The sequence below is a fragment of the Manis javanica genome, chromosome 1 (assembly GCF_040802235.1).
Source record: "Manis javanica isolate MJ-LG chromosome 1, MJ_LKY, whole genome shotgun sequence".
Classification (NCBI taxonomy): Eukaryota; Metazoa; Chordata; class Mammalia; order Pholidota; family Manidae; genus Manis; species Manis javanica.
The window spans coordinates 216,414,316-216,430,993 of NC_133156.1; the positions used below are offsets into that span (position 1 = coordinate 216,414,316).

A 16,678-nucleotide genomic window follows, 5' to 3' on the forward strand; every position below is an offset into this window, starting at 1 on the left:
GTGGCTTCCCTTCCTGGCTTGTAGACGGCCGTCTTCTCCCCGTGTCCTCACACGGTGTTCTCTCTGTGTGTCTGTGTCCTAATCTCCTCTTCTTCTAAGGACACCAGTAATATTGGATTAGGTCCCACCCCAATGATCTTATTTTTACCTTAATTACGTCTTTAAAGACTATCTCCAAATACAGTGACATTCTGAGGTCCTGGGAAGTTAGGACTTCAACCTGTGAGGACACAATTCAGTCTATCACAACATCTAACAAACCTAATAATGAATCCATAGAAGACTCTACATGAACAGAGAACCAGTGCTAAAAATCAAGGAAGGAGACACACCTTTACACGGGTGCTCATTGACAATTACTCTCAGGTAGAATTTTTTTCTTAAAAAAATGGTGATTTATTTTGCTTTAACATACAATAGTAAATATATTGGGATCATCAGGTTTTCAAAAACTTCTGCTGGGCTTACTTTACACATTACTAATGTAAGCTCATTAGCTCTTCCATTTCAATGTAGGAAAGGAATCCAATTGCCGCCTATTAGCAGCTTGGCTAAGAATGGACATGAAAATCAGTATACCGTAAATATAAAGTACTTTTCTCCAAATGTGTATAAAAGTTTTGAAATAATATCACTGCCTGCTCCACAGGACAGACAATTTGGATTTTAAAAATGCTCCAGACCTGGAATAGCATTAACCCTGTGTGACAAAACTTATAATACAGTTTTTAACAGTATTTTATCAAAGACATGTGCACTTGAGATTTGTTTTTTAAAAATCTGACAAAGAAAACCAGTGGCCAAGGAACTGCACACCCAGAAAACAAAAATTATATAAAATATTCCCACCGCTATTTCAATGCCAAATTTAATCAAGCAATAGTAACAAAACAACATAATAATACAACCTTCTGTTTGAAATAACAGCACCATTCCGCCTCTTTTCCACTGAATTTTACATATGAACAGACTATGTATATTGTTTTTTTTTTTTTTTATCTGAGAAACGTCCATTTGGTCTGTCACACCAGTCAGGCTCCCACTGATTCCTCACATTCTCTTCTGAGTATAAGCAACTCCAGGACATTTCCTTATTTCCAACATTCCGGCTTAGATGCAATGTCTCAAGTATAATACATCTCTCTCCACCCCTTTACACAGTGCAGAGTATATGGGCGTCGGTTATGTGGCTTCTCTTTCACTCCAGGTCACTGTCTTTTTCTAAATTCAAGGCGGTATTCAGTGGCGTGCAGTAGTTGGGCTTGTCAGAAGGGACGTAGCCTGGCAGACACAAACACTTGTAGGAACCTTCGGTATTGATGCACTTGGCATTCTTGCAAAGAGACATCCGGTTGTTCAACTCATCACATTCATTGACATCTGTAACAGGACATACAGGGAAACAAGCTTTAACTTCACTCCAAGAGGAAATGTAACTTCAGCTTACCTGAGGCATCAAGGAATGCCGCCTGAATGCAGCCTGGTGGGTCTCTGCTCTCCCCACAGCACACTGTACAGTCTTTGCCATATTCATTGTTTCAGTCTCATGCGAGACACATAAGACCTTCTAGATCTAAAAAAGGTAGATTATATCCAGGAGGTTCTAGAATTTCCCCCCCATTATTCCACACACAGCAAGAACATTTTGTTAGCTTGACATGTTGTAGTCAAACATCAAGAAAGATGGAAGAACTATCCTTCTTCCAAATTTCTTTCCACAGTTTTAGAACGGGTATGTTTATCAGGAGGAATGAAGCTAAGAACTAAACAAATGAGCAGAGAGCCCTCTGAGCAGCCTCTCTGAAGGTGTCAGTTATTAGATTTCTTTCCACAGGAAAGAAAGGGTCTTGGATACTTGAAACACCTGTGATAGCCCAGGTTACCTACTTTCCAGGCCCACAACAGATTGAGACTAACGAAACTGCTGTGCAGGAAGGGACTGCTCCAGGAGGGAGCAGAGGAGCCACAAAAAAATAAGAAAAAACCCTTTTAAGTCAAGGGCCTTTTTAAATAGAGGCCATCAGGTCCTGGAAGACAGCCCTGATCACATGGGAGGAGGGAGAGGGAGAGAGCAGGGAGAGTGTGTGTGTGAGTGTTAGTCTTAGGAGGAACTTTCTGCAGTGATTACCATGGAAATTGTTCAGTCTCCTTCCTTCCTTCCCCCTTTCCCTCCCTCCCTCTCATTGCCTTCCCTCTTATGTTTAGAAGAACAATAAACATTTATCCTCTTCCATGTGCTCAGTGTTGTCTTCAGGACCCAATGGATTCTATGCTAAAAGGCCCTTGGCTTAAAGGTTTTCAGGCATCTATACTTCCATAGGTTTTTGTCAAGCATTCAACGAAAACATTGCTTGCTGCCTAGTCAAAAGCTAAATTTAAAAAATCAAGGCAATTCCCTGGAACACTCTGGCCTTTCCTTCAGACATACCACCAGAATAATTCCTAAATGAAATATCAACTCTATTTTTAAAAAACTGTGGTAAAAGATACAGAACATAAAATTGACTGTCTTAACCCTTTTTAAGTGGACAGTCCATTGGCATTACATGGCTGTGCAGCCGTCCCCACCATCCATCTCCAGAACTTTCCTCATCTTCCCAAACTGAAGCTCTGCAAATCGATCATGAGTAACCATGACTGTATGAGATCTGGCCACAGGGGATCTCAGGAAGAGAGTAAGTTCCCATTAGACACACATCATTCCTACCGATGCAGGTCATCTTGGCCGTATCCAAGTGATACCCATCAAAGCAATCGCAGGTGTAGCCTTCCTGCACCCGCACACAGCGTCCATTTTCACATCCATTGAGGATGCCACACTCCTCAGCCTGCAACTCCTCAAAGCTATTTAAGAAGCCTGAAAGGAAAGGACAGGAGCCAAGTCAGAAATTTTCAACCTCTCACACTTTTAAAAAACTGTATCATTATTAAGGTTATAGTTCAGCATACACACATATTTCAGGTGCCTGCGTGTTAGCATGAAAATTTAATACTGAATATCTCTGTATACAACATTAAGCATGATACTAAAAATTTTGTATAGATTAGACCCGTATCTTGAATTGTGTTGATCTATATTAAAACCATGCAAAATGATAATGGAAATATGGTTTTTGCTTTTGCACTTAATAATTAAAAGTTTTTATCTGACATTCCACATCTCCTGAGTTCTCGGTAGGTCTAATGTCAGAACACCTGTCATGATGGAACCAAAGGAATTCACGATCAGGGTGCACTAGACATTTGCTCAGAAGATGCATGAAAGCTCATGGGCGTGCTTTTTCACTTGCTGCTCCAAGAGCAGTGGAAAGCCAGGCCGGCCTTGCCAGGCAGTCTGTTTGTTCTGGCTCCGGAATGAGCCTTACAAAAGGAATCTCAGACAATCAAAGGATAAAGGCACTAAAAGGGACTCAAAACATCCTGATAAACGAAAAGGTACATCATATGTGTGTTTAGAAAACTAAGGCTCTCTTTTTTTTTTCAGGAAACAAATCCTTGTTTGGCTCTTTTCTATAGTTTAGGTATTTTTTAACTGATTCAGAGCTAGAGTTTAGTTCTTTAAAAACTATTTAACCAGGAATCAAGAGTGTTCAGCTCTCCTCCTAGAGTGGAAAGTTGTAAATATAAATCCATGGTGACCCAAACACACTGGTCATTGGCCTCTTATTCTCTCCCCCACTTCAGAACCTCTCCACATTAACTTAAAAAAACAAAACAAAACAAAGCTACAACGATCGGGCTTTTGAAGTAATTATAGAGTGAGACTGCAGGGGGCAGCAAAGTATCATTTCTTATTGCAGGACTATTAAAGGTCTAAGTGATTTTCTAAATTGAGTGATATATCCATGATGGGCCTTTTAAAATAATTTAAAGGGGAAAAAATATTGAGCCATCAAGAATATTCCAGCAGAAAACCCAAAGCCTGTTTGAGAAATACTGACTTAAAATAAAATCTTAATCTATGAAAATATTTTCCAATTCCAGGTATTGTGGTAAAATCATTATGACTTTATAACTAGTAAAATTATTCTTTATTATTAAAGAAACTGAAACATGGAATTAAAACTTGAAACTCCTACACACACAGCAAATAGACTCCCTAAACAGGAGTTCTCAGGAGTTCTACAGGACCCTATAATAGGGGTCAGCAAAAGTATAGCCCCTGCTCCAAATTTGACTGACTGCCTGTTTTTGTAAATCAAGTTTTACCGGAACACAACCCTACCCATTCACTGATATATTGCCTGTGGCTGCTTTCATGATACCATAGCAGAGCTGAGCAGCTACAGCAGAGACCATATGGCCTGTAAAGCCTTAACATTTTCCTATCTGGTCCATTTAAGAAAAAGTTGATCTCTGTGCTAGGAGATTCCAATTTTATAAAAACTGCTCCAGCTAAAGGTATGACCAGCCATCAGCTTAACTTTCCCAAATAAACAGAAAGTAGGAAATGGTACATTATAAAGGTGGTAAGAAACCTCAGCCTTCCCTCTTATGTTACTATCTACTCCATACAATCACTTTTTCAGCCAGGCCAGAAAGCCCCCTTGCTTCTGGTCTGGGAAGGAAGAGTTATTTCTTGGAACTTGTAAGAAATTTAAAAGCCATACGTAGTCAAAGCTGGAGGTCTTGGAACTGCATATCAACTTCCTATGTTGCTAAACAGGAAACTGATATGACACCAGCATGTTTATTTCTCAACATTTGTAGTGAATTAGAAGAGTTTTAAAGCCACATCAGCATTAAAAAAGAAGTGACATAAGCCAGAACATTTCAACATTAAAATTCCTGGAATCTGAACTATAATGTGACAGAGAATGCAGATACAAGCTGTGGGACTTTGTTGCATACAGACTTAACCTGCTATTTTGGATATATGGGGCGGGCAGGCTGGGCTTTCTTTCAACCTTAGTAGTTTTTCCCTTCTTTTTTTTTTTCTTAAGGTAAATGTTTATTGACCGATGACATATACACAGAGAAGTGTGGAAATCCTAAGTGCACAGTCTTACAGCTGTCAGTACATTTGGACATATTCATAAAGTACTGCATGGGTACGCATTGTTGATTGAAAGACACACTCCAAGGTGTTGGCAGTCAGGATGGTGATTACCCCTGGGGGGGAAGAGGGGGCTTCTGGGTGCTGGCCCTGTTCTAGACCAGGGTGTGTGTTCATCAGTTTGGCTGGATTAGCGGAATGCTGTTTTCATGGAAATTTTAAAGCACTTTTAACTCTGCTGGAATACACTGCATCCTTCAAAGAAACACAAAAGGGAAGGAAGGAAAAAGGGAGGGAGAGGAAAGGGAAGGAAGGAAGGAAGAAAATGTTCTTGACTCAGAACTGAAGCAGCCACAAAGGCAGTCCCAAAGCTTACGCTGCTCTGTGGGACCAGGTCGTGGCCATTTGCTCTGAGCACAGGCAGCAGAGCCCAGAGAAAGAGGCAGCCTTGCTGTGTTCTGCAGATGGGCAGCATCTCAGAAGCCTTAACCCAGTGCTGGGGTCCGTGGGGATTCTGTTTGCACCATGTGGTGCACCTTCCCGTGCTGTGAGGAGGGCTTCTCAGCAAGATGTGATCTAGGCAAGCTGGATTCCACTTCCCTATTTCCCTTCTTGAAATAAGACCACCTGTTACTTACTAACATTTCATTTTGTACCATCCTGTGTCAGACTTCGAATAATTAGTCTGAATTAGAAAGCTCGGTTTTTCCCCCACATAAAGCATGTGGGGCTTCCTCATGCTGCTCCAGTGGTATGTACACCGTCAGGCATTTTCCTTCTCAATAGGAACAGGGATCGCATGTGCACACGCCATTTCCCACCCAGAAACTCTGCTCTCACATCCAGAAAAGGCTGGCACATCATTCTTACTGAATAAATTCCCTCATGACTGGTTCTAAACATTAATTTCTGATTAGGAAAGAAACTTTTTGGACCTCCCACTAAAATACTCTTAAAGATCATCGAAGAACAGTTACCATTTGTCCCTACCTAGTATAAAAACGAACTGCAATTACAACTGGCTTTCAAGAAAACCCAGGCCCTTAAACTAGACCGCCACTTAATGGGTAAAGAAATGACTTCTGTTAAGGATATTACAACAGAAAGAGAATTTTCTTTACTGTAAAGGAACAAAACAGCATCCCACCAGCAAGACTAACAATTTGATCCACTGGTTGCCAGCTCAAACATGCATAAGGATTATCCACAGGGTGGGTAAAACTATTGGCTCTCACCCCAGTTTCTAAGCAGGTCTAGAGAGGGCCCGAAAATGTACATTTCTAACAAATCCCCAGAGACTACATTTTGAGAACCCTTGACTCCTGTTTAACCCCAATTTAGTTTCAAAGTACATGAAAAAATTTTGCTTACGGTCCTGAATAAAGTAGGGGTCAGCTTCTGGAGCATACTGTTCACTGAAGTCGACCAGGGCATCCCGTCCGTATGGCCGCCGGCGTCCCGTGACGGGGATGTTGCAGAGCTGCGCATAGTCATCTAAGAAGCAAACCACAAGCCGTGTGATACACCATCGCTGCCTGCTGGGCCCCAGACACGCCACTCACAGCTCAGCAGCGGGAATCCGCCAGGGCGCTGCCCACTGCGTGCCCTCTGCTCCCACAGCACCACTGACCGGGACGGCGGCTCAAGCTTTATGGGATCTCTGCTGAGCCACAGACAGTGCCCGCTGTCCCGCACAGTTAAGATTCTAAATCAAAGACCAAAAGTGGTAGCTGCACAGCTGATAAAGCATATCTCCAAAGAGTAAGGAATTGAGAAAATGAGTGGCACTCGGAGAGTAATTCAACGCCTTTGGAAGAATGGGTTTATCTGACCCCATCGGGTGTGATCATCAAAACATTTTAAAGGCACAGAGTAGTCATTCTTTGAGACAGGTACTTTTCCAACAACTACACACAGAAGAAACGTACCTTTGGGAATCCAAATGGGACAACAACCAAGTGAGGGTGCTCCTAGGTACCATTTGAATTTAGCAGCAACTATTCTAACTTTACAGACACCTGGTCCTTATAGAAATGATGATGGTCATAACAGTGTGGTCGTGGTAGTGAAAGTAACAATAATAAACACTTGTATAATGCTTGCTTCGTGCCAGGTATTGGTCTAAGCACTTAATAGAAATTAATTAATCAAAACACTCCCACCACTCTGTGAAGAGGTACTGCTACCATCTTCATTTTATTGATGAGGAAACAGAAGCCCAGAGTGGTTAAGCGACAGCGGGCAGACGGGCATTCCAGATGGGGACTCAGGAAGGCAGCTCCGTGTGCACACCTAGCCCTGGGGCCTCTCCTACAACCATCTCAGCTCCTAAGAAGTTCAGGTCCTTACCTCTTCTGCACCCCAGATAGATTTATCTGCAGTTATTACTTCCCGTTCTGAGAGGAGCCAGCCCCACAGCCATCTGCCTTCTAAACTCTCCTTTAGTCCTCCACACAGGACCCCCTGACGTATCGGATCTCGGTTACCCATTTGTTCTGCAGACACTGAGCTTTCACTGCACGTCCCGTCCCAGGCTCCTGCCTGTATTTAGGAGCAGAGTTACTTAACAAGATCTTGAGAAGAAAGCTTTAGGGGGGAGAGCTTCATGTTCGGCACAATGCATATTTTACAGAAATACACTGCCCAAGGATTCATCTAGCAGATGGCGAAAATGCTGGGGCTTCCCAGACATCAGCAGCTCTGCCAGCATGCAGGGTGCTGGTCAGCAGGCCCCTGGATGGACACACAGGCAGCAGCCATCCTGGCCTGGACCACAGATGGAGGGAGTTTTCCTCTATTGTGTTTCCTTCTGTAACATACTGAAGTGCACTAAAGCAATAGTATAAATGCTTGTGGCTTTTGTGTATGCCCCCTACTTAAAGGGGTCAAAGAGGTGTGTGTGTGACACAAACTCACACAGCCTTCTCTTAGAATTGCATAAAGGAAGTGTAAGGCCAGAAAAGACCCGGACTCACTTAGTAGGTAGGACTACGGTTGCCCCTACCTAAAGTTCTTGCGTGGAAGCGTTCCAGGAACAACATGCAGACCCCAGACATCCAAATGCTTTTGCATGAAACCACTTCATAAGAAATAGTAATGTCATTAAGGAAATAGCTGAACCTGGAAAAAATTCCTTGACTCGACAGAACACAACTTCAAATAAAGAGAACACAAATGGCTGTCAGTTCTGCTTCAGGCTTGAAAAAGAATTAAGGATTTCCCTGAGAGAGTGAGATCACTGAACTGTTCACAAGTTTCAAGAGCTGAGGTCATTTTCTGTCATGACTTTTTATATGTATTTGCTGCACATCTGAAAGGGAGGCTTGCTCAATATTTTATATCCAAGCAACAGTTGTGATCAAGAGTGGATATTAAAAATAAAACAATTCATGTTCTTATTTTGTAAAACTAAATCTGGAGATGTGTGAGCATGCTCTTCTCTCCAACATCTGGTTGTCCGGGAAGCCTCGCAGACTCGAGGTCCAGGGGGCAGGTCTGGTCTTCAGGTCTAGGCTCTTCCCCTAGACCATACCTCCTGCAACAAGAAATGAACTGGTCTGTACCCTCAAATCCCCATCAACTCGCTTTGCAAAAGGAAGGGACCTAATGTGAGGGACTAAGAGGAACAACAGACTCTGTTCCTGTGAAATGCTTAGGGTCAGCTTCCCCTCCTGAAAAAGGTGGCGCCTGACCTGAAACGAAGTAGATGCGTAGGATTTATCTTCCAGGAAAACATATTTTGGAGGGATTTTTTAAAAACAGTGAAGGAAAGGTAGTGAGAAAGCAAACTGAAAGCTGTGTTTGGGGATTATTAAGTGGTTGCTAGGCGGGCTCCTGACCTAGCCTGGACTGAGAGGGGAGCAGAGAATATGGGGCTGGGTCCTCTGGACTCACCACGTCTTCTTTCTTCTCCCTTCTTCCAGGGCCATGCATTTTTAAGATTCTAGAACGTACTGTTATCTGCTGCTTTACTTTGTCTAACACATCAACATTCCAAACTTCAAGACAGTTTGGCCAGTTATCAAGACATAACTCCTGCACTAAGTGTTCTCTCTTGTATATTTGAAGATGCGCTACAGTCCCATCATCAGCAGGAAGTACATTTTGAGCTATTTTCCTGGGAGCACGGATGGCTCCGCCCTAACCCATCCATGCTGCCTCCCCAGTTGTGTACCTCTGCTCTCATTCTTGGCTAGGGCAAGGGGTGAAGTGAACATGGATAATGGAAAGGACACGGGCTTTGGAGGCAGAAGGTGGGGCTCAAGCTTTAATTGAACCATGTACTTTCCAGCTTAGCAGTTTTGGACAAGTCTCAGTTTCCACATCTGTCGCATAGGGACAATAATTCCTGGTTGCCTACCTGTGTTATTGATGTACAAAACAATGAGATAATGTTATGGAATCGTTCATAAATTTTGAAGCACCAAGATAAAGGAGGTTACAATTTTCCCCACAGGTAAAATCACTAAGTCCCTAGTGAACATCTGGAAGGAAATGGGGAATTTTAAAGAGTATCACAATGACTGACATAAATTTTAGAGTCAGCAAAACTTAAAAGGCGGTTTGTCAGTGGGCAAAGAATTGGACAGTAAATTAAGAGCAATGAAAGCAGCCTCCAGATGTTTTTAGATATTGTTTCAGGATTACTCAGAATTTGGAATTTTTAAATGGATGGAGGGAAATCCTACCTCGGTAAATGGAGAAAGATGTCTCCAGGGACTTCATCTCAAGACACAAAAGCATTGACTGCCCTGACAAAGGTAACGAGTCGGCCAGACAGTGATGAAGCAGGAGCAATAGCACATTTTACCACTAGATTCAGCGAACTCAACGTACAGGGGAAAAACTGATGTCCAACAATTCTTCACATATGCCTGCCTCCTTCAGAAATGTCTTGAGTTGACAGTAGGTTTCTCATCTTCCAGGGGAGCAAGTGGCATATCAAAATTTCCTAGTGAGCCCTCAGCAATGCAGCCTCTTTAGGATCTGGACACATATATGTTTCTAGCTTGTGCTGGGCCTTGAGCACCCCAAGCTGCAACCAGAACCCATTCCAGCTTGGAAGTACGTGGCCTGGTTATTCCTAGGGCTGGATCACGGCCACAGTCCAGCGTGGGTATATGGTTAATTGAGGCTGGCTGAAGGTATGGAGCCTGGGAATAGCAGATCCCTGAAATGTTTCCATAACTTCTCATGAGAATCTCTTGGCTGCCACTTCATCCAGCTGAACATGTAGAGATGAACACGTTTTCTGTCCCTAGAGTCTTTTTTCTTCTCCAAAACATCCTGTGCATAGGCAGGCCAACTGTTAAGCACCTAACTGTCTGGGGCGTGGTACGAAGGAATACCTTTGCTCAGCAGGACTCACACTTCCTGAGGCAAATCCCATTTCCGAGGCACCACACAGTGTGTCTGTCCAGGGTCCAGTCAAACACAAAAGTGAAGTGCACAGGAAATGGAACTATTGACACCTTGAAGTGCCCCTGCCTCCCACCCTGCCCCTGCATCCCCTCACCTCCCCAGCACAAATGCTAAGCTCTGGATCAAAGCTTTGAAAGACATACATGGGAAGGTGTGGGACATGCGCACAATAAGTGGTCTGAACAAGATCCAGGCCGTCGATCACACTCATTTTCCGGGTATGACAGATTCATAGGACAGATGGCGCTGTTTGATTTTAATTTTTAATAGAAAAGAAGTTTAAAAATTACCCCCTGGAGCCAGTGGGTCTGGGGCTCCTGCTGTCAGCAACAATGGGAAGCATATTCCTATATCCTGGCAGGAGAGCTCCACTCCCCATGACAGACACATCTGTGGTGCCGGTCTGGACAGTCACATGTCACAGTGGCCCTCCGGCATGTGAGAAAACTGGGAGGTGAAGTTTCAGTTCTGACTCAGGAACATTAAGTTCAGCTGCCTTTTGAAATGATGAATCGGCTGCATTTCATTCTCCACATATCAGGGCTAAAAACGCAGTGCTCTAAAGTTTGAAGTGCATCATTTTCAAATCTAAGAAAAACAAGGACCAATTCTTTTGCATTAAGAAAAATGGGTCCTTTTTGGCTCAAATTGCTAGGCCAGGTGTTTCCTTGCAGCTGTGCATATATATGAGTAAATAATGATGGTGTTTGGAAAACTTCTACACACAACCAGGAAATGCACAAAAGAGACAGGACTGTGGGAATATTTACCCAAGTGCATGCTGGGCCAGCAGTGTAAGAGGCATTGTTTTGACTAAAATTAGTGAAAGCTGTGAAATTAGAAAAACGTTGACCATTTGCAGAGCTTACTGCAGTACTGATGATAGATAAGAGCATGTGACAGAAAGGCTTGTACTCACAATGCCATACCCTGGGCATCTGGACACCTGTTCAGGTGTCTGTCTGCTTATGCTCTTTATCAAGAATAGTCTAACCCACAGTGACCAGGCAGGAACCCTGCTTCCCTCATACTGAAACTTGCTGAGTTGTGAAGGAAAACTGGGTATACTAAAGAGCAAGGGCCCCGAGTCAAAGTCTTTAGTTCTCGTCTGCTTCTCCACTTTCTTGGTCCTGGGACGGGACCTATTTTTTTTTTGAGTGTTATCTATTGGACAGGATCATGGTGCTCTGCTTTACTGATACACAAGGCAAGTCACTGTTTCATTGAGGGATGGATCGACAGACTCATTCATTCAAGCAGAAGTTGAGAACATGATGGGCAGGGTGGGGTTTGGGAGCGGGGAAGGTTGTGATGACACTCGGAGGAGGCTATGTACACTGTGACATGAGCAAGAGCTTATCAGGGCCACAGAGGAGGCAGTGACTGGGGCCGGCCAAGAAGAGCTGGGGAAGGCTTCGTCTCGGAGGTGAGCATTTACAAGGAGGAGCCCAGGTAAAGAGCAGGAGGAGTGGTAACTCAGACTCACAGGCATACATAATGGATCGGGTGACATCAGGGAGACCAAATCACACTCCCGAAAAGGCAAGTGAGCGAATGTGCGCTAAGAAGCTCCGCAGTGCCAGGTGCTGTGCGCTTCTGCCACCCTTTTCCATTTATATCTCAGAACAACCTTATGAAATAACTGTAAGTAAACTTTCATTTCTGATAAGAACATTAAAGTTTATTGTGCAAGTTGTTCTACTTTAGGTGAAGGGTTTGAACATAAATTTATATCTATAAATTCATGTTATTTCTGTTCCACGGCTACCCTTGAGAAGAAAATTATTAAATACACTCCCCAGACATTAAGCATCAGGTAAGCACTTAGTTTGGCAACCAGTGTTTGTGACCACAATTCCAGGGAGAGTAGTAACCATGAATGCTGATGAGCTCAGCCCCACCAGGGTCCGCTCTATCATTAGCAGGATTTATGTTGATTGAATTTGCTCGATTTATTAGGTGAAAGAGATCAAATTGCTTAATGTTCAATTAAATCGTACTTGTCGAGGACAGGGAAGTAATGAAATCTAAAGTCTTGGCAGGGTTTACATTCTGCGAGACTCTTGTAAATGTTAATGCTCTAAGGAAACCCATGGGCCATAGACCAATAGGGCCCCCCTTCCCCAGCCTTCACCTCATGCTGCCCTACCCAGTTCAGTTACTCCCAGAATTTCCCATCATATTGCTGTTTCTTTAGCCAGACTCTAACTGAACAGAGAGATTTGTTGGTTAGGAATGCCAAGAAATGGAGGCTGTTTTGCTTTCTAAAACCTGGATTCAACATTTATACACTTGTAATAGTATTAAATCATGCCACACATGAAAGCCTTAAAATAATGACTGATAATTTATGAATTTCTTATTAAGGATTGTATGAAAGGCTTTCCACATTTCTAAATATCCAGGGCTTTGGAAATATATCATTAAGTCTTACATTCAGACAATCTCAGAGGAAATTCAGAATGATGTAACCTCTAATGTTTGGTAAGAGATAAGACTGAACACAATAAACAGAGAGGCAAATAGGAGGAAAGTTCAACATGTTAATTTTCTAAACTGATCTATTTTATATTTTCTAAGTGCAATGACAGATCAACTATTTTATTTCCCTCTTTCCTGCTCCTTAATTAATATCACTCCAAAGTGACAATCTGCAAAGTCAACAATTAGGAGAAAATCAGTAAGGATTATATATAAGGACCACATTTTGCATTCTCTCTTATTTTTGCATTAGCCAAGTAAGAATTACTTTAAAACAGGAGTTAAGTGTGTGCTTAAGAATAAAGAGGAATTAGCAGAGCATGGCGGATGGACTAAATGCCACTGCACTATTCATTTGAAAACGGTTAATTTTACATTACGTGAATTTCACATCAATGAGAAAAAGGAGAACCAAAAAAATAGAGGGGAACTTTTTTTTTTTATCTAAGTCCGGAGTTCATCTAATCATTCTACTTTTAATTTGTAAAATGAGGCAAGTAGACGAGCTGATCTCTCAGGTCTTTCTAGTTGAGATCTTCTATGATTCTAAATAGGAAATTTTTACAATAAGGTTGCAAGATTTGGGGAAGACAATTTGTCTTTGAAACCTGTGGCTGGAGTATGAGGTATTCACCACTAGATGATGCTATTGCCTTCATGTGCTGCTTCCCCGGAAGTTTCCAGAGTGACGGTCATGAAACTGAACACACTGTAGGTATGGATGGTCTAACCTGTGAGGAAGGTCTAACGCAAACCCATTTTTCTTCTGAGGAAACTGAGATCCAGAGAAATTTAATCATATTCAAAAGATCAAGTCAGGATAAAGTCTTAAAATAGTCTTTTCTTTTACTAAAAACAACAAATTCTTAAAATACAAGGGTAAAGATAACTGTGCTTTATAGTTCATTATTTTAACCTTGCAAATTTTTTCAAATTTTGAAGCAGAGAAAGCTATATTAGTATTTGTTCAAAACTCCGTGTTGAGAAGTACAGATCTCAAGGCTGAGATTGACATACCGCTGCATCCATTATCATTATTTAAAGAGCAATTCTAGGTAATTAATGTAATACTGAAGTTACATTAAACATAGCCATTATTATTCATAAATATGTATTCCACTCAATTATAGGAAAGAAGACAATACTGCAAATCAAACCTGAACTATTTTAAGATCCCTCCTAACTCCATTTTATGATCTTCGCATATATATACAGCCATTTATCTTCTGCTCTGACTCTCCTCTTACCTTCCCCTCTACATCTATTCAGAAGCAGATACAGTCCTAGCAGCTCTACCTTCTGGCAGTGATTTCTTTGGCTATTCTTTTCAGGAGCTCATACATTACCACGTGAATGGAATCTTCTAGGTCTGAGCAGTGCACAGCTAGCACAACTGTTCACAGCAGCTCTGTTTGCCCCTGGACTTGAAGCTCAGAAGTAGGAGCATAAAGAGGCCTCTGTGTGAGCTCATCTTTTGAAATCTGATTCTTTCTTAAGATAACTGGTTACTGATTACTAAGCAAAATGATCACCTCCCTAGTTTCTATTCCTGGCAGGACTTGTACCAACACAAAGACAAGAACCTGGTAGCTTTCTAAGTACTTTTTAGATGTTTTTCTCCCAATCGTAAGGGGCATGATCTGTCCGCGGCATGAAGGGAGAGTAAGCCAACCTTCCGTCATCCCCCCTCTGCTGGTCTTGTCCACTTGGGCCATGAGGCTCTCATGTAAAAGGCATGGGCAGCCAACAACTTTGTTCTAGCCACAGTTGTATTATGAGGTTAAAGGTCAAAATAAGGATAACATTATTTGAATTCAAAATGTTAGCCACAGAACAGGCTTTAAACAGTTTAGGTACAGTGATTTCCCCTTGTCCCACTCATCATAGTCCATTCTTAGAGTACGTTTCAAGTGTTTTTATCACTGAAGAGAGAAAAAATCAGAACAGCAGCAAAGTTTACTTAAAATATGGGAAAGTAAAATTCCCACTAAAGAACAAATCACCTAGCAAAAGATAGGCATTTCTAGAAGACAGAATACCTATGCATAATCTCTGATTCCAAGGGAGAATGTTTCAACGGCTAAAATTTTATTTTTGAGGTAAATTAGATCACTTGTTAGTTAAAACTAAAAGTGTTTTTTTTCCCTTTTTTTGTGATCAAATTGTTCATTTTACATGCATGTCTAAATTCTCTACTTTGGCCCTAAACTAGAAAGATTCTAATGGGACACCAGTGTGATGATAGTCATAATGAAATTCATGCTCTATTCAGAATATTTTATGTAACAGAGTGTGGCCAAATACTTTCTTAGCACTGCAAGGCAGTATAGCTTCCAGGAAAACAAGCACTGAATAAAACTGACACCCCAGAGTCCGAGTCATACACAAACTCAAGTCTCAGCAGTGCTCGCCAGACACCACTGGTCACCTTGTCATCGCGTCTGCCCCCGGCTCCCACCTGAAGTTGGACTGCTCTGTAAGTGTTGTTGAGGCCCCTGCATATTAGCTTCAGCCAGTTCTCAAACTAGAGAACTAATGCTCTGGTTTGCAGCCTAGCGAGACCCAATGGTCCTCCCCAGCTCGTGGTCCCAGTGCTTGCAGGCTCACACCCACTCCAGGGACCTGGGTGAGGAACCTCCCTGCGTGTCTAGCAGTTGAGCAGGAAATGGTCTACATTTTCCCTCTACCAGGGTTTTTTTTTCTTTTTAACTTGCCTTACTCTGAGGCAAACCATGCTTCCTTTTCTTTTAAAATGTTTTTAATCAACAGCTACAGTATGATCATAACCTGAATGTGAATTACTTGCCCATTGCTTTCTCTTCCTGTAAGGCACCTGCCATAGACAAAAACCCCACACTTCAGCTTTATTTCTAGTATTCATCCTCTGTGCACTGAACCTTTTTGTCTCTGGCCTCTCTGTCATTCATTCATGTTTACTTATCCCCTTTCCGAATCCCACAGCTCCTTCCTTGCTAAGAGGCCCTGGTCTGTCATAACAGACCCTGATTGTTAAAAATCCTACCTCCTCTCTGTCCTTCCCCAGCAACTATCTGGAGAAGGACAGGGGACAATATTTAGCTTTGAATTGAATATTAAGGCCTTTCCTTAAGTGTGTATATTTGTATAGGACGGTGGGAGGTACTGGAGAAAGTCCACAAAACGTAAATATTTTAACTGGTTCTCAACATTTTCTCAATCCCAGTTGTGATGGTCAGTGTCATGCATCGACTTGGCTAGGCATGGGGGGCCCAGGTGTAGTTGGTCATACATTATTTTGGATGTTTCTGTGAGGGTGTTTCTGGATGAGATTAACATTTAAACCCGTGGATTTAAGTAAAGCAAATTACCCTCCGTAACTTGGGTGGGCCTCATTCCACAGGCTGAAGTCCAAACCGAAGAGCAAGACCGACCCTCCTCTATGTAAGAAAATTCAACTGCCAGCTAACTTCAGACTCACTCACAGCACTGGCTCTTCCTGCCTGGCGGCTTTTGAACCAAAACCTCGGCACACCCCATCAGCTTGTCCTGCAGAGTTTGAATGTACCAACTTCTATAATCATGTTAGCCAATTTCTTATAATGCATAAATAAATTAGACAATCTCTCCTGTTGGTTCTGTTTTTTTGGGTGAACCCTCACTAATACACACCCAGCCTAGCCTGCAGGGACAGGGGAAGTTTGCCATCTGCTGGAGCCATCAGTGTGGTAGGGAATCTCCACAGGGTGAGCACATCCCTTTAGGAGAGGATATCTGGTTGTTGAGGGGAGTCACATGCAGTTG

General features: G+C 42.4%; 1 protein-coding gene and 1 long non-coding RNA gene across 9 annotated transcripts in view; one reads left to right on the top strand and one right to left on the bottom strand.

The window, feature by feature from the left end:
• Window positions 1–979: 979 nt before the first annotated feature.
• Window positions 980–16,678, bottom strand: part of LTBP1 (latent transforming growth factor beta binding protein 1) — a 375,947-nt gene continuing 360,248 nt past the window's right edge. For all 8 annotated transcript variants that reach the window (XM_073214445.1, XM_073214444.1, XM_073214443.1 and 5 more), the window contains 3 exons: window positions 6,368–6,490; window positions 2,708–2,857; window positions 980–1,380 (listed from right to left, as the gene is read on the bottom strand). In XM_073214445.1, the coding sequence (XP_073070546.1) occupies window positions 1,199–1,380; window positions 2,708–2,857; window positions 6,368–6,490 (455 nt within the window). In that variant the 3' untranslated portion in view covers window positions 980–1,198. The remainder of the gene's footprint in view (window positions 1,381–2,707; window positions 2,858–6,367; window positions 6,491–16,678) is intronic.
• On the top strand, window positions 11,924–16,506 carry LOC140843933 (uncharacterized). The gene is made up of 2 exons (XR_012121853.1): window positions 11,924–12,061; window positions 16,278–16,506. It is a non-coding gene; the product is annotated as an uncharacterized lncRNA (long non-coding RNA).